At 38.3% G+C, this 27,917-nt stretch overlaps 2 protein-coding genes across 4 annotated transcripts in view; both read right to left on the reverse strand.

Annotated features, from left to right (window-relative positions):
- Positions 1–2,935, reverse strand: part of DDR2 (discoidin domain receptor tyrosine kinase 2) — a 68,166-nt gene extending 65,231 nt beyond the window's left edge. Inside the window, exon 1 of the mRNA XM_063298529.1 lies at positions 2,787–2,935. The gene's annotated coding sequence lies outside the window, so the exon portion shown is untranslated. The remainder of the gene's footprint in view (positions 1–2,786) is intronic.
- A 4,461-nt stretch (positions 2,936–7,396) lies between these two features.
- UAP1 (UDP-N-acetylglucosamine pyrophosphorylase 1) lies at positions 7,397–26,344 on the reverse strand. Of its 3 annotated transcripts, none has more exons than XM_063298530.1 (11): positions 26,258–26,344; positions 24,345–24,640; positions 21,692–21,896; positions 21,411–21,586; positions 20,436–20,608; positions 17,276–17,469; positions 16,215–16,358; positions 15,266–15,454; positions 13,550–13,597; positions 8,773–8,839; positions 7,397–7,968 (listed from the first exon to the last, which is right to left on the reverse strand). In XM_063298530.1, the coding sequence occupies exons 2-11, from the start codon at positions 24,634–24,636 to the stop codon at positions 7,876–7,878; spliced, it is 1,581 nt and encodes a 526-aa protein (XP_063154600.1). In that variant the 5' UTR covers positions 24,637–24,640; positions 26,258–26,344; the 3' UTR covers positions 7,397–7,875. The 3 variants fall into 3 exon arrangements, with proteins under 3 accessions (XP_063154600.1, XP_063154601.1, XP_063154602.1); XM_063298531.1 differs by lacking the exon at positions 26,258–26,344 and adding an exon at positions 25,976–26,139; XM_063298532.1 differs by lacking the exon at positions 13,550–13,597.
- Between the last annotated feature and the right edge of the window lie 1,573 nt (positions 26,345–27,917).

Genomic DNA, 27,917 nt, shown 5'->3' on the forward strand with positions numbered 1-27,917 from the left:
GACAATTCTATTCTGCTTAATGTTATTTTATTTTAGAATTAAGTTGGTTACTGCATTTGGCAGGCATTATGCCGTTTGTCTTACCATCTCTGATTTAGTGTCTCCTTGTGTGGAATACTCTACTAGACTGGGGTTGGATAATGAGAGAAAGAGAAATTAGACATTGCAGGCCTCTTCTTCTGTTCTCTTTCTTTCTTTCTCATTCTCAGCCTGAAGATTTTTTGTTGGCTTAACAGCTTATCTTTGGGTCTGGAAGTTCTGCTATTCAGTAACAGATGGGTGAAAAATAAAACTTCTCTCATCCATGATTTGACTGAGGAGGAGGGCAGAGGAGTTAGGAGGAGTTCCAATTTGGTGCTATTGATGGAGAAGCTGTTCTCCTCCATTCTACTGCATCATCTCAGTGCTATTCCATCTGCAACTTTCCAGGTTTTCCCACTACTTTTTTATTGTTTTTGCTTACCAAAAAAAGTATTGAAGAGGCCTTCTGACTGAAAATACTAGGAAGCCCATTAGTTTGGAAGTGACTGGGATCCTAAGGCAACTGAAACTCTGAGTCCTTGGCATAAGATTTATTTGCACAAATGTGCCGGGCAATACCACTCATGGTGATCACTAGTCCATCTCTCACTTGATTTCATTTTTAGAGTCTTTTAACTAAAAAATCCATAAAGGGGATACTAGAATGATGCAAAGCAAAGCATCTACCTTAATCATCTTTATTTCCAAAGATGCCTCTAGTTTTCCCAGACTTCAGATACATTCTTGGACAAATAAATGGTAGGTGGTTGCATTCCAGCAGTTTATGGGAAGAGAAGGCACCTGCTTAGGAAGAGAGGCAAAGGTAGGCTGAGGGGGCAAGAAACATCCTGGGATGCAGAAGGGGGTGACAGGAAGTAACCTGTGCCCCATTGCCAGTGGGTGATTGGGCAGGCCCATTGTGGCACCCATGTTGTGAGACAGTCCAGAAATATTTTCAAAATATGGAATATGTCTTTGATTCAGGCTATGACATTTAATAAGTGAAAGGACAAAATTCTTCTGCAAACCAAAGCAATAACCAAGTGTCATTAAAAAGCATGCTCAGTATTATTTTCTCTCTGAATATTTCCTCCCTTTTTCCATTCTGAAGGGCTGTTTAGTCCAAAAACTTTAAAATAGGACTTTTCCCATTTTTCCTAAAAAAAAGAACACAGCATTGACAAAATTCAACCTTTCTTAACACACAGCATTTGCATTTATGAAACAATATTACCCCATTTGGTGGAGTTTCTGGCTTTGAGATAGATTGCTAATAGGCTTTGAAAAAACAGACTTCTGGGAGTCATATATCATGTTAAAAATGAGGATCTCGGCAACAAACTGCACCATGTTAAGCAAATGTAACAGTAAGCACACCAATATCTATGTGCCTTTAAGGAAGAACACATGAACAGCCCGTTAGGATCAGACAGGTCCATCTAGAACAGCACACTGTTTACTTCCAACAACATCCAGCCAGATGTTTCAGAGAAAACAACAAGGTCACAAAATAGCAGCTTTCCCCATTGATTGTTCCCAGTAAACAGGCTTTAATTTGTCCTGAGTGATGCCTATCCATTAGAATAGCAGAAAAAAGTGTAAACAAGAATAAAAGTATATATTGCCTCTGGCAACCCTACTTTGCTTTGATGGACAATGGTTATCTTCAGTTAAAATCTTTTAACTGAACCTTTTGAAAGCCTTAATTGTGCCTAATTAAAAGTATTTTGCTTTATCTCTTCTCATCTATTATATTGGATTACTTACTATTACTAAAGAGAAGGCAAATCCTTCTGCCCACTTTCTCTACTTCTAGTACAATGTAGTTACCTTACTTTTCATGCATCTAAAAACATTTTCATTAGTTACCCAATAGGAAGAATCAATTTGTCCCCAAATATACACTTGACAAGGAATCAGAATCAATAATAACGTCCATATACGTATTTCCAAACACCAATCATGTACGTTTAAATTCAAGTTTTTAAAAATAATCATGCATTTTAAAAAAAGTGTAACACCTCCTACAATATGGATATATATGTACCAATATATTTTCCTTAAATTATGTTAAAATGCTGCTTCCCTTTTTGAAACTAGCAGAATTAACTCCCCCCCCACCCTCACCCATTAAGTTTGCTCTCTCCCCTGGCCTAGAATTCCTGGAAGGAAGACATAGCAGAGGTTCTGAGGCCTTTCTGAGGTTGGACCAGGTGGCTTTGCCAGGAAAAGATGCAGGCGCCACCAACAATACAGTAGGACAAACAATCCTGAAACACGGGCTTGTCACGAGGCATGCACACACGTCCAATGGAAGAGGGGGGCTGGCAGCATCTCATAATTTCCCAAGAGTAACATCTTCATGCAAATGGAATCCTCAGCTACTGAATCAACAACCTGAAGATAAATTAGCCACGAAAACAAGAAATACCTGAGGTTTTTTGGTGGCTTCAAAGCCTTCTCTTTGAAAGTGCTTATCCATCAGTGGAATCTGTAATCAACCAGCCTGGCCTGCCATGCAAACATTTTTTTAAGAACCATCGTTATTTTATTTATTTGGTTTTTTTATGGCAGGTATGCCAGGAAAATATATAATGTTCCCTTTCATGTAACCTCCCTAGTTTTCTTCCCTTACACTGTCCCAAGTCCGGTTAGCCTTTTGTTTGAGAAAAGGCTGAGATGTCCTTTTTGCTCCTGCCACTAGATACACCGAGAGGGGAAAAGCTTGCGTTATCTGTTTATAAAAAGCATCATAAAGTCCATACCTGGGTGTTAAGATGATCTTTTGGCAGAGGAAGGCAGGAAGTTTCCAGAAATTTAATCCACAGCATTAAGGGAAAGTAGACAGATCTTGCTTTCCCGCCCTAGATGGAGAAGCCGGGCTGGAAGGAAACTTTTGCAGGCTGATGCAAGATGCCTTTGCGAGCAATTTAGCATTCTGAGGATTCCTGGGACCAGGCCAGAAATCCCACAATCCAACATATTTCACATTTGGTTTCAATTAGTGAACGAAAAAGGAGAAAGAAAATCGCCAATTGAAACTCAGTTCTCTTTGGAGACTCTTTTCCCTCACTCAAGGGAACTTAAGCTAAACTATAATTTACAACAAAGCTCATTCATTGGAGAGGGGAGAGCTATAGTGAACAGGCTCCAAGGATCTGTGTTTGCTTTTCAAACATGAAAAATATGTCCTCTTTTTTATTTTTCTTTTGATTTAGATAAACAGTAAAAACAAAAGAAATTCTGTTCAGTGTCGGTGAACAGCTCTGGAGAAAAAATTTAAATTATGGCCTTTAGTTTTAAGAAACACAAATATTGGCACTATCTGGCTGGATGAATTTTTCCCTTTGGTTTAGAGGCAAAAAAAAAAAAGAGGTTCACCCATTTCCCTTAAGATTAGAGATGCCAACTATGAGTAGCCTTTCTCCCCCTTTATTTACTCCATAAAACAGAACAGAAAACAATAGAAAGGGCAATAAAAAGAAAGCAAAACAACAACAAAAGTATATATGAAAGTTTCTTATACATCTACATATGTATTAAAGTTTTACACACTGTTGCAATAAATGATGATCATATTTCATAGTAATCGTTCCTACACAATCTATGTCTGTAAGCAACTCATTCATAAATTGCAAGTAACATCTGGTCTTCATCTACCAAGTAATTTGGGCTATAAATTTATCTTTCCAATGTTGAAGAACAAGTCTGTTAGCAGAAATAGGGGGTAAAAAATCCATTTTTATTAAGATGAATAGCTTAATCTTAATACTGCTGCATCAAACCAGATAACAAGGTGCAAAGTTTCTATTCAGAAATTTTATTTGGCCTTTTAAATACCAACTTTAAGACTAATTCTATTCTATTCTGTTCTCTAATTTTGAACATTAAAATGTACTTCATAATTAGGTAGTTGAAAACATTTAGAGGTGATGGCCTCTGTTAATTGTTGGGACAGTGATAGGAATCAAGTATGAAAATGCAAATGTCATGAAATGTAAATATTTTTTAAAAAATTACTGAAATCCATTACATGCTGTCACCACTAAAGCATTACATTTGGTTTGGGGCATTTGCTAAAGGAGCCAAGTGAAATAACTCTTAGAATAAATCTTGCTACTCCTACAGGAGAGAGCGAGTGAAGATCAATTTGGGTAAAGGAGGCACCCTAAGACTAGATGATATTATATCCCAGGAAGACCTGTGCCTCTAATGCTCTAGTGACTCATGACATAGGGCAGTGCTATGCAAGATCCAAAGATTAGAAATTCTGAATTATCAGCCACAGAATTCTGTTAAGTTCTAGCTATCAATTATTGAGAAACAGGATTTCATGCAGTGAATATTGTAATATATTTACTGAATAAGAGTTCCTGCCTTTGCAGAAATACATTTTAGGCATCACCCTCAGTTGAGGAAGCCTTTTTAAATTTATTGAAATCAGGGGATTTACTATTTAATTTTGACAGGATTGTACCTAACATATTTGCAATTGCACTGGATTGATAAGATTGCAGTATATTTAATCTTTGCTCCAATTCTCACATTCATTTTGAAGGGATGAAGTTACAAGAAGGTCATTTTATCTTAGATATTTCATGTGAAGAACATTTTGTAGAATGCACACCCATCCTTGGGCAGAGCAGGAATTTGGCCAGCCGAGCAAAGATGAAAAGATCAGTTGCTTTGACACAGCATGTAACAGCTGTCACACAGAGTAGAGCCCCAAATTCATAAGATTTTGAATTTGATGCATATTCTGTATGCATCACCATGAATGAATGGATGGATGGGTGGATGGATGGATGGATGACGACTTTAACAAAGGGCTGTTATCACAAATGCATGCTCATTGCAGGATTTCTGTAGCACTGCTAATTCATAGCATAGCATAATTGTGTGGATTTTAATGGTGTGGTGTGAACACTCTGGGGCATCTAATTTGAAAGAGGAAGGTGGTTAAAAGAACAAGAGACAGACCCAAAGCAGTAGCAGTGTGCTTACAGGAGGAAAGCTGGAGTACAAGAAGCCCCTCTGACCTGCTCTGTAGCCCATCTGAAGCAGCTCTTCTCAAGGTGCCCCTCAGATCACTTCCACTGGGCTCAAGATACTTTATAGAGTTAACCTCATAACCAAAATAAGATTAAAAGCCTACTGTCAAATGTTTCAAATGTACATACAGTACTTGCCTCTGGACTTGGTTTGTTGCCCTTTTATCTTCCTTTCTCAAATTGCTCTTTCCTTTATACTTTTAGGGAAATCCCTCCATTTGTCCTCCTGCTCATTTGGCTTTCTGAAGGTTCCTATCTGACCTGCTGCTTTGTAGAAATTGTGTGGCTCGCCATGGAAGGAAATTGTGGCCTACCTCATTTGACTGTCATTCAAAGAGGCTTTATTGCCCCTTCCAGCAAATCCTTCAGCTTTGTCATTTCCAAACCACTCAGATATCCTTCACCATAGCATCTGTTGCCTCAAACACCATCACAAGTATTAAGTTACCTACATCTTTCACTTTTACATTCTCTCATTCTATTCTATTGGAGCACCACGACTGGTATTTTTAGTTCTGTCATCAACAATGTACATTTATGTACACACGTCCCTCTCGAATATATCTCAGCCTGTATCTCTTAGATATCTTCCTCCAGAGCTGCTGCTTTGCTGGGAGTAAAGAAGAAAACCACGACAGGGCCACTTTGGATTTCTTGTAAATGGCAGCGAGAATGTACAAATGTCTTTCCCACAGGGAGAAATGGGCTTCTTGTGCTCTGCCAGCAAAAGTTGTGCCCTGCAATCCACTCAGCTGACTGGGAGGGCAGACCCAGGCCTGCTTTTGTGAGCCATGCAGGAAGTTTCTGAGGACCTGATGTAGCCTCAGATAGAAAATCTCTGCTGTAGTCTAAGGATCCATCTGGGCTGAATAAGCTATTTTCTTTCATTCTCATTTGCTAACTTTCAGCCTAGCTTGTTTCTTATCTCTGAATGTTGCATTTTAGCATGTGATTCCAAACAAACCAATGGATTTTTTTTATTCTGCTTACAATACAATATATATGACCATATAGCCAGGGATTAAGTCTGGTTTATATTTCTCTTACTATAGCTATAAATGGCAATTGAGAATAGTTTCCAATTTTTCCCCAAATTATCCATTCTACATACTATTTAAAATTTTTGCCATCTCACAGGGAATGCATTTTTAAACATACTTAATTCTTTACTTCAATGCTGCAGTATTCTTTCCACTCAGATAAGTTTCATTTGGCAAACACAGCCCATGCGGGATTGACCAAGTTCAGAACTGAATGAGCAAATCTGAACCCTGCAATTTCATACTTTAACTACATGTCTGTGTACAAGATGAGATGGCTCTTGTTCCTTTTTTGCCCATCAAAATGTTTTGCCTGCCAGCTGAGTTCCATAATCATGTCTTTGAAAGCATTCTGCATGATACAGCTGAGCAATATTCATGTAACTGAGTTGATTAATATTCATGTAACTGAATTGTTATTAATAAAAGTTTGCAGAACCTGTTTCTGTGAATTTATCTGCCACATGAGATTTTATCACTAGTGGCAGGCAAAAAGATAGAACCACCAAGGAAATTCATTTTAGGCCTATTATTACGTAACGGAATGTATCAATCTGTTGATGGATGCACCACATCTACTGCCCAATTCGATAACACCTAATTAACTAACCAATCAACCATCCAATCCATCCATCCCTTACACAGGCTCAAAAAAGATCAGAAACTTTGTAAGGTTTGAGACTAACATCATTTATAAAGCTTTGTAGTTAAATTTCTTTTAAATGTAGCTCAAAATCCAAGTTAAAAAATGGATAGGGTTTTAAGTGAAGAGAATTGAATCATCTTAATTTGCACAAATCCCAGCCCTGTGACCCTGCTATATTTCTATATTTGTTTGAAGCAATCTCTGGAAATTAACATCCCACAAATAGCCATCCTTTCTGTACTTTGGCTAAAATACCAAATGATATTCACAAGCATCTGAGAAAAGGAAAACTTCCAAAAAGAGGTACGTTTTGGAGAGAAGGGGTGGTATATAGATCAGGGTGTCTGCACCCTCAATATCTTTGAATTCTAACCCAATTTGGGAAGAAACTTCAGAAATAATGATTGCTTTCTTGCAATGATTCCTTAAACACAGTTTTAGGACAATGTTTGAGGGAATCTGTTGTATCCCTGTTCTATATAGGAGTCTTGAGAGGAGGACACATTCCATAGATCCTTATTGATTGCAATGAGCACTATGCACAGAAATATATGAAAACATCTCAGTAGCTCAAAGTCCGGGCCTCTGCCACAACATAAAATAAGCCAAGTGTTAAAGAAGTTTCAGGAAACATCATGTTAGGAAAAACAATTTAATTCAGTTGTATTATTTTTCTAGTCTTTCAGTTGTGCAATCCCAGCAAGTTATAATCATTCATAAAGTATGGGCACCAAATGCAAAAAACAAACTTAAAAATGTTGAAAAAAAGTAAGAGTTCATATAAGTGTCTCAACCTTCGTACCATTAAGACTATTTGCAGGTATAATAAAGGATTTGATAGAAAATGCTGATGTCTTCAAGCACAGCAGCATGTGAAGGACTAGGCTCTGCAATTTGAACCAGTAACAATTAAAATGTATATAAATAGTTATCTCCAAGATTTCAAGATGAAGCCATATTGCATTTCTTCTTATTTGCAGCTTACTACTGATTTTTAAGGAAACTCAATTTGAGTGAAAATTCTTCAAGATGATAGTGAAACTTTTGTTTAAATATTCAGTCGAACAAGAAAGGATCGTAAGATTCTGGACTAGAAAGATGATCTCTCATGGGCACCTCAGATACCATTCTTTACCAGCTCATGGATCCCACTTTGGTCAATAATCAAAGGAGCGTGGAATTCTTTGTCTTTGACCAACTCTACCAATCCCTAGGAAAAAGGAAACACTTAGAAATTAGTCAGGATAAATTTAGTATCAGCACAGGAAAATTAACCATCAAATGTACAATTTGGACTTTCAATTTGAGAGAATCAGTTTCAAATTCCTGTTCAGTTAAGACTGCACTGGCTGGTCTTAAATATTTTCTAGGTATATCCTTAAGGTATTATCATCCTCCATTAAGTATTATTATGGGGATGAAAATGAAGTGTTAGGAGCACTTGATATATTAATGTTAAACCTTCAAGCTCAAAAGATCTTGTAAAGTCCAATTAAGCCTTTTTACTCCTGCATAATTGTAGTATACGAGAACAGTTTTGATCAAAGCCCCCTTTTGATGGCTTGTAAGAGGGTTGTAATTAGCTTCTTGCCCAGTTTTCTATGGTAAGATAGAAAGCTTTGCAAAAGTGATGTTTTAAAACTGTATTTTTAGCTATTGGGTTAGGCTAGCAAGTTTAGCAGGCTAATTTACAGTAATATAAATAGAATACAAATCCCAATATCAAGTAGGATGAAGTACTAATCCATAAATATATTGTGTGCAGTAATTATATTAACTGCATGCACAGTTTGTAATACAAGTGTGAAGGGAAAGAATTACACTGAAGGGTTATTCAGTTTCCCATTTCCACATTCAGCTCCCTGGTACCTGAACAGCAGACCTTTCCAGTAGATTGCACCTGAAGTTTATTTTAAGCTGTACAAAGTTTTAGGGCAGGATGTTTAGGGGAATAGGGGTGGGGGTGGGGGGTTGGTGGGGGAGAAAAAGGATTCAGAATTCCACAGCAACTTACTTCACCCCCATAGGAGACAAGAGGAGAAATCTCACACTGAATTGGCAAGTCATTTGCATCCTTCAAACTAAGGGACAATAACAAAGAAAAAGTGTTAGTTCGGGATGAGAAACACCCAGACACACCTATAATCAAAGAATTTCACTTTTGTGCACTTAGCAAACTCTTGTTGAGGCACGAATGCCTTTCTCTGCTCTTGTCATAGAACCTGTTCTGCTGCGCTACAGAAATCAAAATGGAGCAGGTTCATCATCTAGAGGCAGATAAATTGGTTAAGAGCATGCAACGTGAGATAATAAAACAAAAGAGGAAGAGAGAGAGAGAGAGAGAGAGATGCACTAGGTAGAGAGGTAACGTTGTTTTGGGAAATACTTTTTTTTCCCAGAAAAAAGAGAAAAATTGAAGCCTAAGCAATCCTCAGTCTTCAGTACCACACCATATACAGATATAAACTCTTACATAAAATGCATTTATATGTTCAATGTATAAAACGGAAAAGTACAGTTAATTCAGAGAGTTTCACTTTTATCAACTGAAAATCCTCAATTTTTAGTACTACATCATATACAGGTAGAGAGGTAACATTTGGGGAAATACTGCTTTTTTCCAGAAAATATTTTACAAAGTCTTTAATTTTATTACAAAATTACACATTTCTGAACTCTGAGGATTGTAGTATCTCTTCATTTTACCTGTTTAGGAGAAGAAGCCAGGCAAAAAGTTAACTTTAAAAATAGAAGAAATCATTTGCAGAGTAGTAAAACAAAGGACATTCTGGTGAGAGGTAGAGGTTTTCTACTTCTGAAAAAAGCGAATGGGGCTTCAGAAATGCGAGCTTTCCTCTGGAATGCCTACTTCCTGCTTTGATTCTACCAACTTCCCCACCCAGAGGGAGCTCCCCAAACACTGTAGTCTTCAAGGAATACTGTGCATTCATGCATTATCTGATAAATTAGTGCAGCAAATTTAAAACAGCTAGCCTGAGAATTAACACTGTTCTGTTTGAGGATGTTATTTTTGTTTTGATCTATAATTTAACTGAGAGTAGAAACGTTTTTTAAAAGGGCCTTGCATAAAACAGATCTTTATATATCGGCAGAATTTCAGAACCTTAATGTAAACATTTTTACATTTTGTAGAAGTGAAAATTATTTCCATGAACAGAACTGAATGAGGGTGGTCTGATCTTACAGAGTGGAGATGATAAATGTGTGTATGGCAAGGAAGGTGTAGGTTTAATTATGAACAAATTGGTTACATTGTGTATCAAAAAGTATGAACTGGTGTCACATGGATTATTTCAGGTATGCACGAGAGCAATGATCCATGGGTTGGGGATAGCTGTATGTTACGCTCAGAGAACTGTGATAATTAGAGGAGGAAGGATGAATTTTGGGGGGAAAACGTGCAACATTCTAATGAAAGAAATCTAGGGGAAAATATTATTCTATTTGGTGAGATGAAGAGATGAATAAGAATCAGATGAGACAATACAGAGAATACAACTGGGCTGTTCAGAGACTCACTAGAATGAATGAGAATGGTGGCTGTTTACTCCACATCTTTTTCTAACATGCTTAGAAAAAGATCTGTTTGTTTTGGGTATGTTTACGTATCTCAGGAGAAACAGAAGAGTTGAGTGCAGCAGGGATGGCATGTGGAAGAAGTGTGTGTGGTAAAGCAAGAAGAGATGGAATTAAATGAGTGATAAGCACAAAGGAATTATCTTCATATAGAAAGTACAAAATGATTTGTTCATAGAGAAAGAATGAATGAGGACTGCATTGCAAAACAAACACCTAAAGAGTGGATGGCTTGAGAAGAGGAGGAAGGCAGAGGAAATCATGGTTGGATGAAGTTGATATGATCCTTAAAAAGAAGTAAATGAAAAGTTTCAGCTGCAAAAAGCACTTTGTAAATCAGTACATGGATATGGGGGAAAGCAAGGAAGGTTTGCAAAGATACAAAGGTAAAGTCTGTTGGCATTTCCTTGTTTTTTGCAAGGAGCAAGCCATTAAGTTACTATAGTAACAAATCACTCTGGCAGAGTCAGAAGGTAAAACTTAAGTATCCTTAGTTTTGGGTGTGAAAAGGCATGACCATATAAGGTAAAGCTCCTGATTTGCCTGGAGGGCAGCTTGCCTGGGCTTGTTACTAGCTTCAGTTTCCTTTCTACACAGCCTTCCTCCCAGTCCTCTCTGAGTGTGTGTGAATGCACAAGCTTGTAAATATGTTTTTGTGCTTTCTGTAAATACATTTATTTTTATAGAAATGCCTGGTGTGTGTTTTTTCTGATCTCTCGGGCCAAACACTTTCCAGCACTCTGCCACAAAGTGTCAGTATAAACTCATTACATTTCTTCTTTTTTCTCTTATCTCATGCCTTTAGTTTCTTTTGCCAATTATTTCTTACTCTATTTGTGTTCTTGGCATAAAGATGCTTGCCCATCATGCTGTTCCCTTTGGGGGTATGCTTTTAAGAGTCAATCGATGAATTCCTAACAAGATAGTTGACGGATAGTTTAATAGATGTTCCATTCAGAAACATTTCAGAACAGAAAAAATTATAACCACTTCATTGAAATCAGAAATTACAAGGGAAGTCTGTCATTAGGTCTGAACATATTCAATAGTCCCAAAAGAAAGAAAAACAGAGTAAATTATTGTCTATCCAGGCATACTATGTGTCCATCTAAGAATACTGCCAACTCCAACTGGGAACAGCTCTTCAAAATATAAGGGTAAGAATGGGCTAGATATGTGGGGCTGAGAGCAGGTTAGAGCAAGTTTGCCTTACCAGCTTGTCTCTATTCGTACCCAGGACAAGCAGCTTGGTGACAGAGAAAAACTTTCCCTTATTTGCTGGGGTATGCAGATGTTCACTGAGTTAGTGGCAGTACATAGGGCTGATCTTAAAAGCTAAGCAGAGCAGTCACAGTGATGAGGAACACTAGAAAATATATTAGGTCTGTAGATTAGACTGGAAAGTAAAAACAAAAAACACATTCTTGAATTCAGGCAATGGTAAACCAGTCTGGTACTGCTGCCAAGAAAACCACATGGACATGACCTCAAAGTCACCAGAAGTGGAGCTCAACTCGGAGACTATCTTTTCCTTTGTGCATATGTTAAGAAACCTGAAAGGTCTCCAGCAGCCATTTGTTTTCTGCTCTAGACCTCCAAGCATATGAGGAAGAATTCCGGTCTCCCAAGGCTTAGGTAAGACGGAAATTAATAATGCAACTTGAAAAAAAGAACAGGAGAAGCCAGTATTTTTCAAGCTGCAGTGCAATGGAAATCTCCCATCTCTTCCTTGAGTTTTCTAGGAAACACAGAGAATTTGAGTGAAAAACATCATTTTTTACTTGTGGAGATTGGAAAAGCAGCAGCAGCAACAGCAGCAAATTCTTACATCCTCCAAACTGGAATGCAAGGAAAATGTAGATACCTAAAAGATAGAACTTCCCCAGTATTCAAATCTCCCCTTTACAAAGGACTGAAAGCTGAATAAGGTGGCCTGTATGATTTGTGTTTAGCCTTGGAGAGTATCAGAAGAGGTTCTCTCTTCCCCAGGTTACAGCATGAAGGAGAAGGAAGCCCCATTCCCAAGGTTTGGTGGAAAGATGAGGATTTTTTATCAATGTTCTTTATCTTTTGAAAAGATAAAACCAGTAAGAATATCTCCCTAGCACAAGGGCATCTTTCCAAACTCCTGTGATGCCTGCCAGAAAATTTGGGGGCTAGAGGTATTGGGGGAAAAGACACAAAAGATGACTAGCACACTTAAAAACCTGTTATTTGTACATTCTGATACTTACACAAACTTTTATAAAGTAACAAATAATGGGCCTAATTAGGTCTCCCACAGTCATAGGCAGTGGAATTCACTTGTTTATCAGGGAGCGTGGGTGGGATGGAAGACATTGCCTAGTACACTTTTTTTTTTTTTGGTCATGGGCAGGGACAAGTAACACTCCCAATTAATAACCAAGACAACATGAGCTGCTTCTAAAGCTACGGAACCTCTACATTTGTTGGCTAGAACCTTCTATCTATTACCTCTTCCTGCAAGACTGGCTTTCATGTCAAACAAAACAGTATCATTTAGGATATATGACTGATTATACTAAATAATCTCAAGGAATTATTACATACCTATTCAATAATCCCTAACACTCATAAATAAGAAACCTCTCTATTCTGGCTGTGACAAATGGATTCCTTAGGCACCTTTGGATTGCTCCATTTACTGCACTGTTCATTTACTACTGCTCTTTTTACTATGATCTTTATTTTTTCATAATCTACAAAAGTAGAATTCATGCAGTAAAAATAACATCCAAAGGCTATACGTTTGCACAGGCCTCACTGCAAACTGTCAACCCAGAGATTTAGAAAACAGCGCTGCAGGTATATCAATGGGGTGCCTGTATTATGCTTTAGCCTCTCTTCTCTCTCCCACTCCACAACAGTGTTAAGTTTTCAAAGCAGTCCACCAGCAAAGCTTGTTGCTTAAAGTTAGAAAGCCATAGATTTTATAGAAGTGAAAAAAGCCTTACACATGCAGACTAAGGTCTTCCAAAAAGTGAATCTAAGGTAGCCATTGGTCACTATTTCATAGTTCCCGAGAGGTAAGTATATAACAATTGTTTGTTGCATTTAATAAAACATAAAAAGCTTGAGTACCAAGACCCTGCATGCTACAGAGAGATGTGTTAGCCAGTACCCAAGCAGACCCATCACCATGCATCCCCAGCAGCCCAAGACAGTATATTTACTTGTGATTGACATCAGCTTGGATCACATCTGACCTTCCATTTGTGTAGCTGTCATATGGGAAGAAAAAGGATTAATGAGAATGGACATAAAGTTGAGGGGTGTGCCACATCTAAACAGTGGTCTTTCCATGATATGGACAGAGTGGGGTAGGTAGATTATATCCATATATTTAGAAGGAGGATGGAAGCACAATATACTAAATCGAATGGCATCTGTTTTTTCATCCAGCACCCTATTTTTAACGACAACTGTACTGGGCAACATGTGGTTCTCTAGATATTGCTAAAATGTAATTCCCAAAGCTGCACCTAGCACAGCAATAATGAGGAATGCTGTGAATTGTTATTTCAGCAACATCCGGAAAGCAAAACACTGCCCATCCTTGAACTTCAGAGACCCTTCTTCAATCAGGAGCTTTTTTGACCTTGGCACTCAACTCCAATATCACACCTGATTCCTTGGGCATTTTTTAGAGCCAGATGGATCTAAACGAACATTTTTTGTTGCAAACACTCAACATTTCTTGCTATGTAACAAAAATGATGAGTTTTTTAACACTGTTCCATGCCATCTGACATTTTCTTCACTGCCCCTCCTGCATCAAAACAAATGAACTACTGCCAACGCTGCCATTCCCAAGAAAGATGATAACTGAGGAGGCAGACCGTGTTATTCCAAAGTCAAATATTTGGGGGCGTTCAGGTACAAGTAAATGGGGTTACTTTATACCAATTTAGTGGCCCATCTAGCTCAGCTCAGGAAGGCAAACCTTAAACTGAGGGCTAAATTTCCTGTAGTTCATCCAAAAGGACATGCTCTATTGATTCCTCAGAGTTCCTTTTTCATTTTGGTTTTATTCTTCCAGACAGCCTTTTTCTCCCCCAAGAGAACATGTTCAAACTTTGGGCTCCAATGCGGAGCACAATGGCTAGACCAGTGTTTTTCAAACTTGGCGACTTTAAGATGTGTGGACTTCAATTCCCAGAATTCCACAGCTAGCATGCTGGCTTGGGAATTCTGGAAGTTGGTCCCCACATCTTAAAAGTTGCCAGGTTTGAAAAACACTGGGCTAGATTGTCTTTCTGAAGGGATCTCTGTTGTTCTGATCACTGTGTTCTGTGACTGGGATTCTGACTGCAACTAGTTCCCCTTTGCAATCTTTCTCTCTCATTTTTAGAGCAACTCTTTATTTTGTTGAAAAGAAGAGATCCCAGCATACACTGAAAATGACCACAAAGCTTAATTGTCATAGGTTAGAGATATGAATGCCTCAGTCCTCTTTTAGGAAAGCCTGGCCTGGCCTGCATAAGGGAATTATAACCTATGCAAGCTATTCTCCAGGGGTTTAATTACTCTGGGTCTAGTTGGAACTTGGAATTGCTTGCACTGAAACTGTTTTCCAAATGCAAGAGCTCCATTTTCACCCAAATCTAACTCCTAAAGCTATGCATACTTTCAAGATTATAACTAATGGAGCTATGATGATTTTAATGTATGTGGTTACCTCATGAAATCTGATTACTTAGGCATGCAAATACATTAAGCTGGATAATGCAAGGGAAGCATGCGGGAAAATCTGGTTTGGAATTGTACTAGCTGGAACATTCCACAACTGTGCGTCTTCTCCCAGCTGAACTGCAATTACATCCAGACTACATGAAATACTCATATTAGAGATGGAAGGTAAAAATTAGGGGAAGGCCAAATTTTCTAACCGGGGAATAGCTGGTAGGCGTGTTCCATTTTCATCCACAAAGTGACCACTGGCATTGAGAACCCAACAGTGATGCAGTGACATCAAGGAGTGTCTCGCAGTGGTGGGGTTGTCCTTGCCATTTTGGCTATCTGCATTCTTCAAAGGGGAGAATTCATCTTCTCGCAGCACTTCATAGACCACAAAGTTCCTGGATTTAAAAATAAAGTTGAGATAGGTCAAGCGTAAAGACTTCAAGCACTTTTTGCTTCTGCTATCAACTGTACAGTCCTATAGCTGGATATTAGCAATAAACTCATACACCAAGGAGAAAAAGGAGAAGTCAGATCAGGGGAAGAAAGTATTTCTATAATTATTTATATCCTCACCTAAAACATTTATATTTTCAAAGCTTTCAAAACTGAAATACATACCAACTTTATAGCAATTGCTGGAGCTAGTTTCAATCCTTCCTTTAGGTAGGCACTAAGATAAATTGGCATTACAGGGTCTTTGAAGAAGCATCCCTTGAGCCTCAGTATGAAGAGGATGGCCACTGAATATCTGCTTTCTCCTCTTTATACCAGTTTTGTTCCTCCTGCTACATCTCACCTACTGGCTCCCAAGACAACCTCGGGATAAATGACTGTTCCTCACTCTTTTGTAATACCATACAAGTCCTACAAACACCAATCTAATTTCAACTTCTTATGTAGCATATTTCTTTCTGATCTGTGCTTAACAGCACATCTTACTCCTCTGTCTGCCAGTTTCACCTACTTTTTCAGGCAGCTCAGCTTCTTAGCTGCAGTCAAAATTATCTTCTCTTACTAGCCCTCTTCCTCCCTCCCCACATACAATTGGAGCACATGTTACAATCAGGAGGGAGGGAAAAGCTTTCAAAATAAAAATAAAGCCAAGGATTATACACCAAGAAGCGCACAAAACAAGTCAGTCGACCAGGGACTTACTTAGCAAACTGGAAGACGTCAAATACAAATTTCTCCATTTTAATCCCATTTGGTTTGTCAGGCTTCAGAGCCTTCCCAGTGGTCACATCTACATATGAGACTTTCTTCTGGGCTATGTGATGTTGCAACTGAGGTTCATAAACACTAAAACATCAAGGTAGGAGTAAGCAGAGTGAGAAGCACACCATGGTCTATCAAATGCCCTCCAGTATTTAAATCCCATCATTCTGGCAGGCAAGTAGTAGCTATCCCAAGACTAGATAGCTGAGCCATGTTTTTAATTCTGCAAGAAAGTAATACTACTGTTAAATTCTACCAGTGAGGACTCACTACTACTTGTAATCTCTTCCTGTCCCTTCCCTTGTTCACAACTCAGTGTAAACATCAGTGCACCAAAATCTCTTGACACATTTTCTGAAAGAACTTAAGTTATAGATTTTGACCTTGAGCTCTGAACAATTCTGATTCTACATCAGAGACTGTTCTATCTTATCACTTACTTTTTCTGTCAGGACATCACTAGCAATGTCCTGTGATGCTAGGAGACCCAATTAATAAATATGTAAACTTGTAGACAAATCAAATTCCTAACTAGGAATCATTAGGGGAAAAAAAACCCTGAAAATAAAACGTAATATAATAACATTCTGGTAAATGTGCCTCAGCAAGAACTAAATAGAAAAAAACAACCATGATCAGGAGACCAGAAGAAATCGCCAATGAAGAGAGACTACAGCACTGAAGCTTCGAAAAGAAGTTGGTAAGGGGCAAAAAGGAATATAAAATCATGTACTGTATGTCCTAAAAGTAGATTAAAAAAGATCTTCTACCAGCAGCTTTCTTTGTATTGTGTAATTTGCGAGTGTTGCCTGTATGATATTTTCACTGTATGTGAAACTTAAATAGTTTTTATTTCTTGGTTTGAACCATCATGACAATAGTTACAGGCTGTTCCATAGCAAACGTAATAAAAAAGAACAGATTTTAGCATGTAACATGAACAGAAGAAATGACCTTAGAACAGCACTCCATAGATCAGCATGACTAAAGAAAGTTCTTACTTGACAATGTTTTTCAGAAACTCCATTGTGAAATAGTGATTGGCAATGTTGCCAGCATTAAAAAGTAATCGGCCATCAGGACATCTTTTCTGGGCTGTGGCCAGAGAAATCTCGCTGTACTCCACCACTCTGTAAACACCATCTACTTGGCACACCACTCCAACCGGTTCGGTCGGGTTAGTTTTTTCAACAACCTTGTAGAAAACAGAATTGTAATAACTTGAATTAATGTAATAACTATGGTATACATTTTGATGAAATATAATCCCTTCTTCAAATGCAGCAACTGTTATCCTCAACTGGTTAGTGACATATAAATATGCATATTATGTATGTATGTATATTGGTATAAGGAGAAAGCTTTAAATGATGGGATCAAACTACACAAACATTCTATAGTGATTCAATGAGTGTTCACAAGACAAAATAATTTAAGTATTTTACACTCACAGTATTAAAATGCATGAAATGCAACAGATCTCCCAACAATGTCAGAGTTTTCAATATCTTGAAATATATACTAATGGCAAAGATATTTTTTAAAGCAAAACTTAGAGCATTCCAAAACAGTTTAGTAGTTTTGCTAATTTAACCACAAAAGTCATTTTCTGACCATTTGAGATGAGTCAGAGATGAACATGAGTTAAACTGAAATCTGTGCAGGTCTTGGCTTTAAGATGTGTAAGATAAATCTCACCAAGAAGCTCTTGAAATCCAATACTCATATGAGCACCTGGAGTTCTCTGTTTAGCACTGTTCAAATTGACTTTATGGGTAAGTCTGACATTTCTCTTTACCACCAGGAGAATACATACAAATGGGTAGATCAAGAATATGATGGTAAAGAAAATGATGATTCTTTTCTGATAAAAGAACGAACTCTCCTGTCAGATAAAAAACTGACTCCCTATATAACCAAAACATCCAAAATGGGAAGCTTCATTAACCAAAACAGTCTCTGTAATGTTACAAAAGTTGCCTGCTCTAATTGTTTTTGTCTTTGAAACTCTTTCTTTCTCACCACATGAGGGTGTCATAGCAAAGTAAACATAAAGAAATCCTCCTGTCAAACTTGATTTTTTGGTCATTGCATCCATGCAATTTTCTTATTACTGTTATGGATATGGCTTCCCAATTTAGCCAAGAAACTAACATTACAAAAATAGCAGATACTGTGTTACTATGTAACTTGTGGATTACTAGTGAATCAAACTGACCAAACAGACATAATTAAAACACACATTCATTCCTACTCTTATCTCAGAACAAACAGTAAACATCTCTGGATCAATTCTTAAAAAAGTTTATGAATTCATTACAATTTTGTTCTGTTCTACAGAATTCTGAACTCAGAAGGAGGTTCCAACCTTGAATTGTTATGCTAGGGGAAGCTAGTGGATAGAAATTAACTGATTTAAGAAAGATCAAATGAAGATGAAAGGAGAGATGTTAACATCCAAGATACCTTAGAAGATATTCCCTATTAACCAGAACCTCTAAGTTTAGAAGATGACCATTACCAAGTCAGAGAGCTACAGGAATTGATGGAATATCTACAGAAATATGGCAAATATCAGAATAACAATCAGTAAATGTTCTAACCAAACGATGCCAGCAAATCTGGAAAATGACACAGTGGCCAACAGATTGGAAGAGGTCAGTTTACATACTATTACCAAAGAAAGCAGACTTTTGTTTGATTGTGTCGACCATGTCAAGCTGTGGAATGTCCTTAGGAAAATGGGAATCCCAGAATATCTCATCATCCCTATGTGAAAGCTATATGCACAATCTGGATAGAGCATGGTGACAGATTGGTTCCACGTCAGCAAAGGAGTAAGACAATGCTGTATACTCTCCATTTATTTATTTATTCCATCTATATGCTGAATATATACTGAGGGAGGCTGGATTGGGAGAATATGAATGAGGTTTTAAAACTGGAGGAAGAAACATCAATAGCCTATGATATGTTGATGATACTTCTCTGATAGCTGAAAATGCAGGCTCTAATAATGGAAGTCGAGGAGCACATTGGAAAAAAAGCAGAACTAAGTACAAAGACCAAACTAATGACAACAGGTACATCAACCAGCATTAGAATGACAATGAAAATACTGAAGTGGTAGTTAGCTTCTGCCTTTTAGGGTTGACTAGCAGTAGTAAAGAACCAGCAGTCAAGAAATATGCTGTAGACAAATACTTGGTATGGTAGCAATGAAGGTCTTGGTTATTCAGATGTTGTTGACATGTTTATACCTATAAAAATCAGAACTGTGCTGGCAGTGGTTTTCCCTGTGACACTATGGAAGTGAATGTTGGATTTGAAGAAGCAGAGTAGAAACAGCATTGATGCTTTTCAGCTTTGCTGTTGGAGGAAACAGATAGCTAAGAAAACAGTGGGATCACAGAACATACCAATCCAGAGTTCCTACTTGAGCCACAAATAACCAGGCTCAAATTATCATACTTTGGACACATTATGTGAAGACCCAGCTCCCTTGAGAAATCCGTAATATTGGGAGCGGTGGAGGGAAAGAGAAGAAGAGCAAGGTGGATCAACTTGATTACAACAGCGGTAGCTGCATTGTTGACAGACTTGAAGGGCCAAGTTGGGGACAGATTAGCCTGGAGAAGGTATGTCTATGTAGATTGCTAACAGCTGACACTGATTTAATAGCATATAATCAACCAATCAATAGAATTGTACGTATTTCAAAAGCCTCCATATTCTTATGTCAACTTGATCAAATTAAAAAGATTATGATTTTAATTAGCATCAAGTTTATACTGTTTTTGAATTGTTCCAGCTGTTTCTTACACATCCCTTTTTGGAATTAATCTAATAATGAAAACATAGGATATACATTCTGGAAAGAAACTCAGCAGTGTTGCTAGACAAAAGACTAATTCAGCTAATATGGGGCTGCCAAGGTTTGTAGTTCAGCATGATCTGGAAGGCCATATACTGTACATCCAGGCAATAATTTTTAAGAATGTGGAAGTTCCTATGTTAAATACGTCATCATGGGCAATGGTAACTCTTGAGTGACATGAATAAAAAGTGCTCAAAAGCGGGCAAGTCAAAGTCATTTTCCCAAACGTACTAAGAAAGGGAGGGGACAGCTCATTCTCTTCAGTCACTGTAAAGATTGGTTACCTTTGCTCCACAGTCTGCTCCTTTCTGTATACAAAAACCAATGAATCGAGGGTCAGCTACTTTTACCAAAATATTGTCAACACAGTAGACATGTATGCTGCCAATTCCTCGTTGCTCCATGTCCTCTATAATATGGTGAGCTCCCAAAGCTCGGTACAGACCCCCATTGCCATCTTTAGAAAGAAGAGGAAAAAAGAGTGTGTCAGGTACTTTTTATTTACTTTTATGTTTCTGACTTTTTTCCTAGCTTCATCTGATATATAGATGTGAAGGATTATGGTTGCAATATAGAATGGGAACATTTTGTTTCAGGTTCTACAGGTAGGCCTCATTTAGCAACTGCCTTGGATAGCAACTGTTCACAAACATGACGGTAATAAACATAGTAAACAGTAGTAAAAAAAACCATTTTCTGGCCTACACACACACACATGCGCTTGATAACAACATGCGCTGGAGTGAGAGCAATGCTGCACAAACAACCTTTATCTGAATGAGATGGCAGCAACCAGCAATCTTTGCACCATCTCTCTCTCTCTCTGTCATGTGGTTTGTTTAGCGACCATGTCATTTCTCTGGAACAAATTGCAGTTGCTAAATGAGGACTACCTGTACTTGTTTACTGTTGTATAAAGTTTTCAAATCTATATTATTTCCTATTTGTTTTTATACAGTAATTTTAATACTGTTTTGTAGAGCCTACGGTTTAAAAGTTGGCTGAACTGGCTGTACTGTGCAAATAATATTTTTTATTACTCCCATAAATACTTAACTTTGTATGCTGTTGAATTTATTGTAGCGATCCCTACTAACCCCAATAAGCAAAGATAATCAACCTTTTTGGAGTGTTTTGATTAGCTACTTATATCTCCACACCTTCAGAATTTGGATAATTAACCCAAACAAGATTTTAAAGTCTGCTTCAACCCTGAGTTATTGACTCATTCTTATAAACGAAAGAGATCTACATCATACCTGGGGCCATAGAAACTTTGCCCTTTTCTTCCAGGAGAATTTTCCCACTGAAGTCCATAGCAGGCAGCATCCCTTGTTTGAAGAAGATCACATTCTCCTTCTTCAAACCAAAATATTTGTGCTTTAGAAAAAATTCTTTAGTCAATTCTATTGTCCTGCCACTGGTCATTATATACCTGCCCAGAACAACAGGAGAGTCATAAATCATTATAGCCAGACACAAACACATTATAGGACATGCGGCACATGGCATTCCATTATTAAATGACAGAGATCCTTACCATGGAATAACACATTTGAGACCATGTTGCTTTTCAGCTAGCTGCTGCAGTTTTAAAATACGCTCTGCTTGGATCTGGAACAGAGTTTTATGGGACAGTAACCCTACATCATACATTCCTTTGGGATACGAGACACCAAGCCTTGTCCCTTGTCCACCAGCTAAGAGAAGAACAGCAACTTTGCTCTGAGAAATCTGTTGGAGACCTAAACCAAATAGGAAAAATGAAAAGGAATAATCTATTCTCCTCAAGGGCCACTTTGTGGTAATAGACATTTTATTCCAGTGGTAAAGTGGCAAACTTTTGGATAGCGTAGTCATAAGAAATTGTAAGCACAGGAAGGGAAAATTTCTGCACCTCTGGAGGAAATTGCCTTCACTGTTTCTAGAGATATCAAATCTTTATTACGGTCATAGACCAGCATAAGAATTGTTATCAAAGTTGTACATTTTGAGATTCATTTCCTTAAAAATATACTATTAAAAAGTTTTCTTGATTAAACAATGCAAGATTTGTGATGCCAAAAACCTCCACTAATATTATGTCAGCTGATCTTTCAGAAGCAAAACTAAGGGCTGTACCTGCTCCATCCTGCATCAGAATTTGTATGCAATACACTCCGATCATATAAAAGCTCACTACAAGAAAGCTGACTACAAGATTGTTTTTATGCAGAAGCCTAAGTCAACATAGCATGGAGAATGCCTATTCTAAAGCCCAGACCTTACCCTTTCTAATCACAGAATGTGAAAATAGTTATCTGTCCAAGTAACTCTTAGGTAAATATAAGACAGTCTGTAACCTCCCTAGGGTAAATGCTTCCTAGTTAACTTCCTGCTTGCACCTATGCCTGAAACTATTCAAGCATTTCAGTGCAAGTGAACTCTATAGATAAGATGTAAACAGATGAGCCACCGGTACAACGAGACAGCACAAAGTTAACTTTTAAACTTAATTTCTGCAGTAGTGCCTACATATACTGCAAGCGTTCATTGGCCTGAATGCTGTATTACTAAAACTCACTTTCTGGCATGTTAAATATGTCTTAATTCAAAAAATCATCTTGCTTGATCTGTTCTTATCCTGTAAACAATGCAGGACTCTGATGGCTGGCTGTGGGTGGGGTGGGTGTGGGTGGGGTGGGTATGAATGTAAAGGTTTTGTTAATAGTTTTTCTTCAGATCTTATCTTCAGCGTTATTGCTGATCTCCCTTTGAAACACACTGAATTCACTAGATAATTATTGTAAATCATAGAATATAAAATTGGAAGGGATCTTAGAGACCATCTAGTCCAATGCCCTGACCAGTGCAGGAATCCACAACCACAACGTCCTCAACAGATGGCCATCCAGCCTCAGTTTACATCTTCAGCCAAAGGTAGCCCACCATTTCCCAGGGCAATCTGTTCCACTGTGGAACAGCTTTTATCATTAGGCTGATGTTCAACTAAAATCTGCTTCCTAGTAATTTAAACATATTGTTTCTTGTCTTGCCTTCTGGAACAACGCTGAACAATTCTGTCCTAACTTTTATGTAATAGGCTCTCAAATACTTGAAAACATCTTATCATCTTGTTTGCCCTCCTTTGGACATGCTCTAGTTTGTCAATGTCCTTCCTAAAATGTGATGTCCAGAAAATGATACACTATTCTAGGTATAGCTTATCCAATCAGAATAGAGAGGGAAAATTATTTCTTTTGATCTTGACTCTGTACTTCTGTTGATGTAGTCTAGATTGCATTTGCTTGTTTTGCAGCTGCAACACATCATTGGCTCATGTTCAGTTTGTGATTTATCAAGACATCCAGATCCTTTTTATATATACTGGTGTCCATTAGGATTCCCCTCACTATTTTATATTCATGCCTTTGATTTTTCCTATCCAAATGTAGGGCTTTGTATTGGCTCTGCTGCAATTCATCTTGCTGGGTTCTGCCCATTCTTCCAGCTTATCAATCCCCAGCTTCCCTACAGTACCTAACTTCAAAAACAGTGTGGAAAATAATCATCTGATAATCAAATGAAATTGGTATCTAGAAGGTTGAAAGTACAGCTTTATTACAAAGCTGGCACAACAGACAACATTATAATGCAGCTTAGTTTTGATATAGCATGGTATGTAATTCAGCCAACTTCAGCTTGTTCAAAAAGCTATCATTTAGAATGAAAGTGTGACATTTAACAGATTTTGTAATACCATAAGTTACACACATCTGGGTTTTTTTTAACAAAAAACGTAAGCACATAGATTTGTGTACCATCGAGATGATATATTTCACATTAATAAAATATTTTATATTCTTGTGTTTATAAATATTAACATCGCTGACAAGGGCTCCATTTGCACTAACTGGTGAAATCACTTTATTTTATGAACATTTACCAAATTTCATGCAAAAACTGGGCTAGAACAGGGTCCTAGTTTAGCTTTTGTGTAGGGAGATCTATGCTTCAGACAGCTCTAATAGGAGCCAATGCTTTGTCAGCTTATCTAGGCCAGTCTTCTGCAAACTGGTGCTCTTCATATGTGATAGATTAAAACATCCAGAGAGCAGCTGATTAGGGAAGTCTGCTCTAGACAATGTTATGTTATGCAGCAGGTTTGCTTCCTTACAACTACGCTATGCATCCAGTTGGGTCCTTATACCTACCTTCGTCCTCCCAGACTGGCAGTTGCACTTGGTCCCGTGTGGCACTCCCGAGGACCTCACGTGGCACAGGTTCCAACTTTGTATCCATGCTCTCTTGCCCTGGTAGATGGCTGCTATCTATCATGGCTTTCTTGAAAGCCTGGTCCAGCTCCTTGAGGTCCATGGCCTTCAATTCTTTATATAGCTCTTGTTGTTCTAGTTCATTTAGCTCTTCCCAGAAGTGAAGAAGGTGGCTTTGTCCTGCTTCAGCCAAGCACTGCCGGAGCACACGGATGTTGATGTCACTGTCCATGACCCTGCATAGGGGAGAAATTTAAATGCTATTTATAAAGCTCACTGTGCCTGGTAATTCTCTGCATTTTATCCAGCATTTATTTCTGGAGTTAACTATAACATACCTTCATGGAGCTTTTGAGATAAAATTAGGTATGCTGGATGGCAGCATGAACTCTGCAATGTACACCCAGCTCTCCTCCACTCCCATGAAGTCACAACAAGAGTACTAATTTCTGTCAAATCCAAGCAGACCAGTCTAAAGGGGAAAAAGTCCTCACGGAGAATTTGTTCTTCCAATGTGGTTACTGCATGTCTGTGAGTGTCTTGTTTCCAGAACTCCCTATTCACTTTCTGTGCCTCTGACTTAACATGAAATGTGGTTCTGATGTAGAACTACAACACAAGCATAAGCTGAGATCTTCTGCAAGCACACAGTACATATTTTCTTGATCTCAGTCAGTACTTAAATGGAGATGCACTAAAATGGTAAGATATGGTCTTCTGGAGAGGTAACTATAACAGTTAACTGAGTCCAAAAATGATCAAACAAGAACAGAAATTATGAACTTAAATATTTTCATTGAGCTGTACAAGATAAAGACAGAATATAAATCTAATGAATAAATATTATGAACGTATGAATTTAACTTATGAATCCCTCTCTTACTTGTTTGCTTTAGTTCTGTCAGTGCCAAGCATTTACTGCAGAAGGATTCCTTTTTTTTTTTTCTTTTAGTCTAAACACTTCATTCTTCCCAGTGTTTGGAGCAGTTTTTATCCTGGATGCAGGGTCACCTTTCTCTTCAAGAGATGGTGAGCACTGTCCAAAATGGTACCAGTGATCATTAAGTTAATGGGGCGTATAGGATTCTATAGGATTTCTCACATCTCAGCCAAAGCAATAATGGATTTTCCAAAGGCTTAGATTTGTACACAGAATTTTATTTTATCCCAATTCAGTACAAACAAAAATGAAAACAAAACCCATAAGCAAAAGCATGAAAAAGACACAGCCATCCAGAGTATCCATGAGTCCAAGACATAAACATTGGCAATTCAGTGCTTTCCCTTTGTCACTAGCATGAACATGTTTTTTTTTTATACAAAGCAAACTGAAGACAATTTTACACACACACACACACACACACACACACACATCTATATCTATATGGCAAGATTCTCTGACAGCCCTCCCTCTCCCCATAATGCCCCCCAGTAGCCCTGCATTGCTTACGGTAGTACTTTAAGGCAAAGCCTATCATTCTCTTTCACATTTTCACACATCTATAGTGTAATTTATAAGAATGACCTCTATAGCAATGTTTGAGAAATACACATTCCTCAGGATAGCTCACCCTTTGCTTAGGTTACAATAGAAGATGCCATGCAGTAACTTAAGTAAAATTAACGGACATAACCACAGGAGCTTGTTGTTTTAAACAGTAACTTTTAAATAGCATACATAGAACTAGAAATGTAGCACAATTATAATTCACCAGGCTCAACCCAAATGAACAATAATTCAGGCGATTTGACTGTCTTTCCTCCAGAATGTAAATGTTTCAATTTAAAAAAATGCAATCCCCCCTCCCTTTTTCATAGCTCGCCCCCACGCTGGCTATAGGAAAAGAGCAAACCTCGCCTGCTTCGCCAGCCGCTCAGTTGCGTCAGGCTACAACCCCACTAAATCAGCTCCGCTCGTCTTTTTCCTTCTTCTCACACCAACCCATCAAGGGCTCCTTCAGAACTCCGCCCCCTCAGCTCAGCTTAACCAATAACCAGGCAGGAGGCGGAACCCGGGGCTCCAGCACTGTTCTCTCCCATTAACTGGGTGGAGTGACGACTGTGGAATGCTGCCACGTCATGCTTCAGCGGAACGGACACGGAACACTATTGGCTCAAAGCCAGGGGGCGGGGATGGAGGAGAAAAGTCAGCGCCTTAGTAAGGCAGGGCGGGGGTGGAGGTGGACTTGATGGGCGCTATTGTTGTGGCAAGAGCTCTCACTGGCGTCGTTGTCACCGAGGGTGGGGCGAGTCTCACGCCTCCGCTTCCGTCATGTGATTGACATTAACCCCGGGAATGGTCCTTACTGCGTTCCACTTCCTTAGACGCGGGCGAGCTCTGTGGTTCTTTCTCTGCCTTTTATTCCGTCTCCCTTGTACCCTTTGGCTGTGTTCGTCTAATACTGTTGCCCATGGTTAGCTGAACCAAAGTTTACTTAACCCAGTTTCTGAGTTCACACGACACATTGCAACATAAGCGAGCCCACAGGCTAAACTAAAACAGGGCTATATGGTTCGCAGTAATTCTGTGCTAGGGTTAGGATAGCCTCAGTTCGGAGAACTGTATGACCGAAATCCAAATTCTACACAGTGTAAAAAATAATGTAGTGGTTTGGTGCAATAAGCTGTTGCAAAACATCTTTCTAGTTTATTTTTCATGAGAAGGGGCGGCTGGTACTAAACTCGAGCCAGTGTTTTCTCTTGTTTACTGTTTTAACTTCACAGAATCCTGGAGAACTTAATGTATATACTGTTTTCTGCCCTCTTGTTTATTCTAATGAAGGTATTGCCTATGCAGATTTGGGGATTTTTCTTGTGTCAGGGCTATCTTTGCTTTTCACATAATAAAAGCCTTGAATGTCGGGGGGTGGGGGAAAAGCCTGCATAAAGAAACTGGTATGCTACTGTATTTTTGGAGAGCTGTTCTCTCGAACACATTAACTTTCCCTAGAAAGGAATATATTCTGTATAAATTAACATTCAGTCATGACCAAATGAGCTATTCTTCCCCCTCTGAAATTTGTCCAGGGACATTATGCCACCTCTGAATAATTTGTTATGCTTTAATTGACACAGCAAACTAAACATGTCAACCAAGCTTGGCAGCAAGTCTGGCCAGCACACTTCTAGACCCAAGTTAAAAGGTATTAGATACTACTTTTGTTCAAAATGCAGGAACTGATACTATGAGGTTCTAAGCTATGGTGCACTTTGGGGATCTGTAGAAAGTACACATGAAAACTGTGTGTGTGTCATATTAAAGAATAATCACTTTATTCTGGAATAAATCCAGTTTAAAACCTGCTTTATCAAATGCATGATGGTCTGTGGTCTACAAAACATTGGCTTTAAGTACAAGATTCTTCACTACTTTTGCTGTAATACTTCTAGAACATAAAAGATGTCAATGAAGTGCGTAATTTCACTGATCAGGAAACAGGAATTGTGTTCATTAAAATGACAGATTATTTGGCATGGCTGATGGGATTAGACCTCCTCTCTGAGGACCAGTGT

This window comes from Candoia aspera, chromosome 3, assembly GCF_035149785.1.
Source record: "Candoia aspera isolate rCanAsp1 chromosome 3, rCanAsp1.hap2, whole genome shotgun sequence".
NCBI lineage: Eukaryota > Metazoa > Chordata > Lepidosauria > Squamata > Boidae > Candoia > Candoia aspera.

Coding starts and splice junctions, on each gene's coding strand:
- UAP1 (XM_063298530.1), bottom strand. CDS start 24,636: ATGGACAGTGACATCAACATCCGTGTGCTCCGGCAGTGCTTGGCTGAA. Junction 17,470..20,435: donor GAGCAGACTGTGGAGCAAAG/GTAACCAATCTT, acceptor GTTTTCTACAAG/GTTGTTGAAAAAACTAACCC. Junction 7,969..8,772: donor TTGTCTCCTATGGGGGTGAA/GTAAGTTGCTGT, acceptor CCTTTTTCCTAG/GGATTGGTAGAGTTGGTCAA.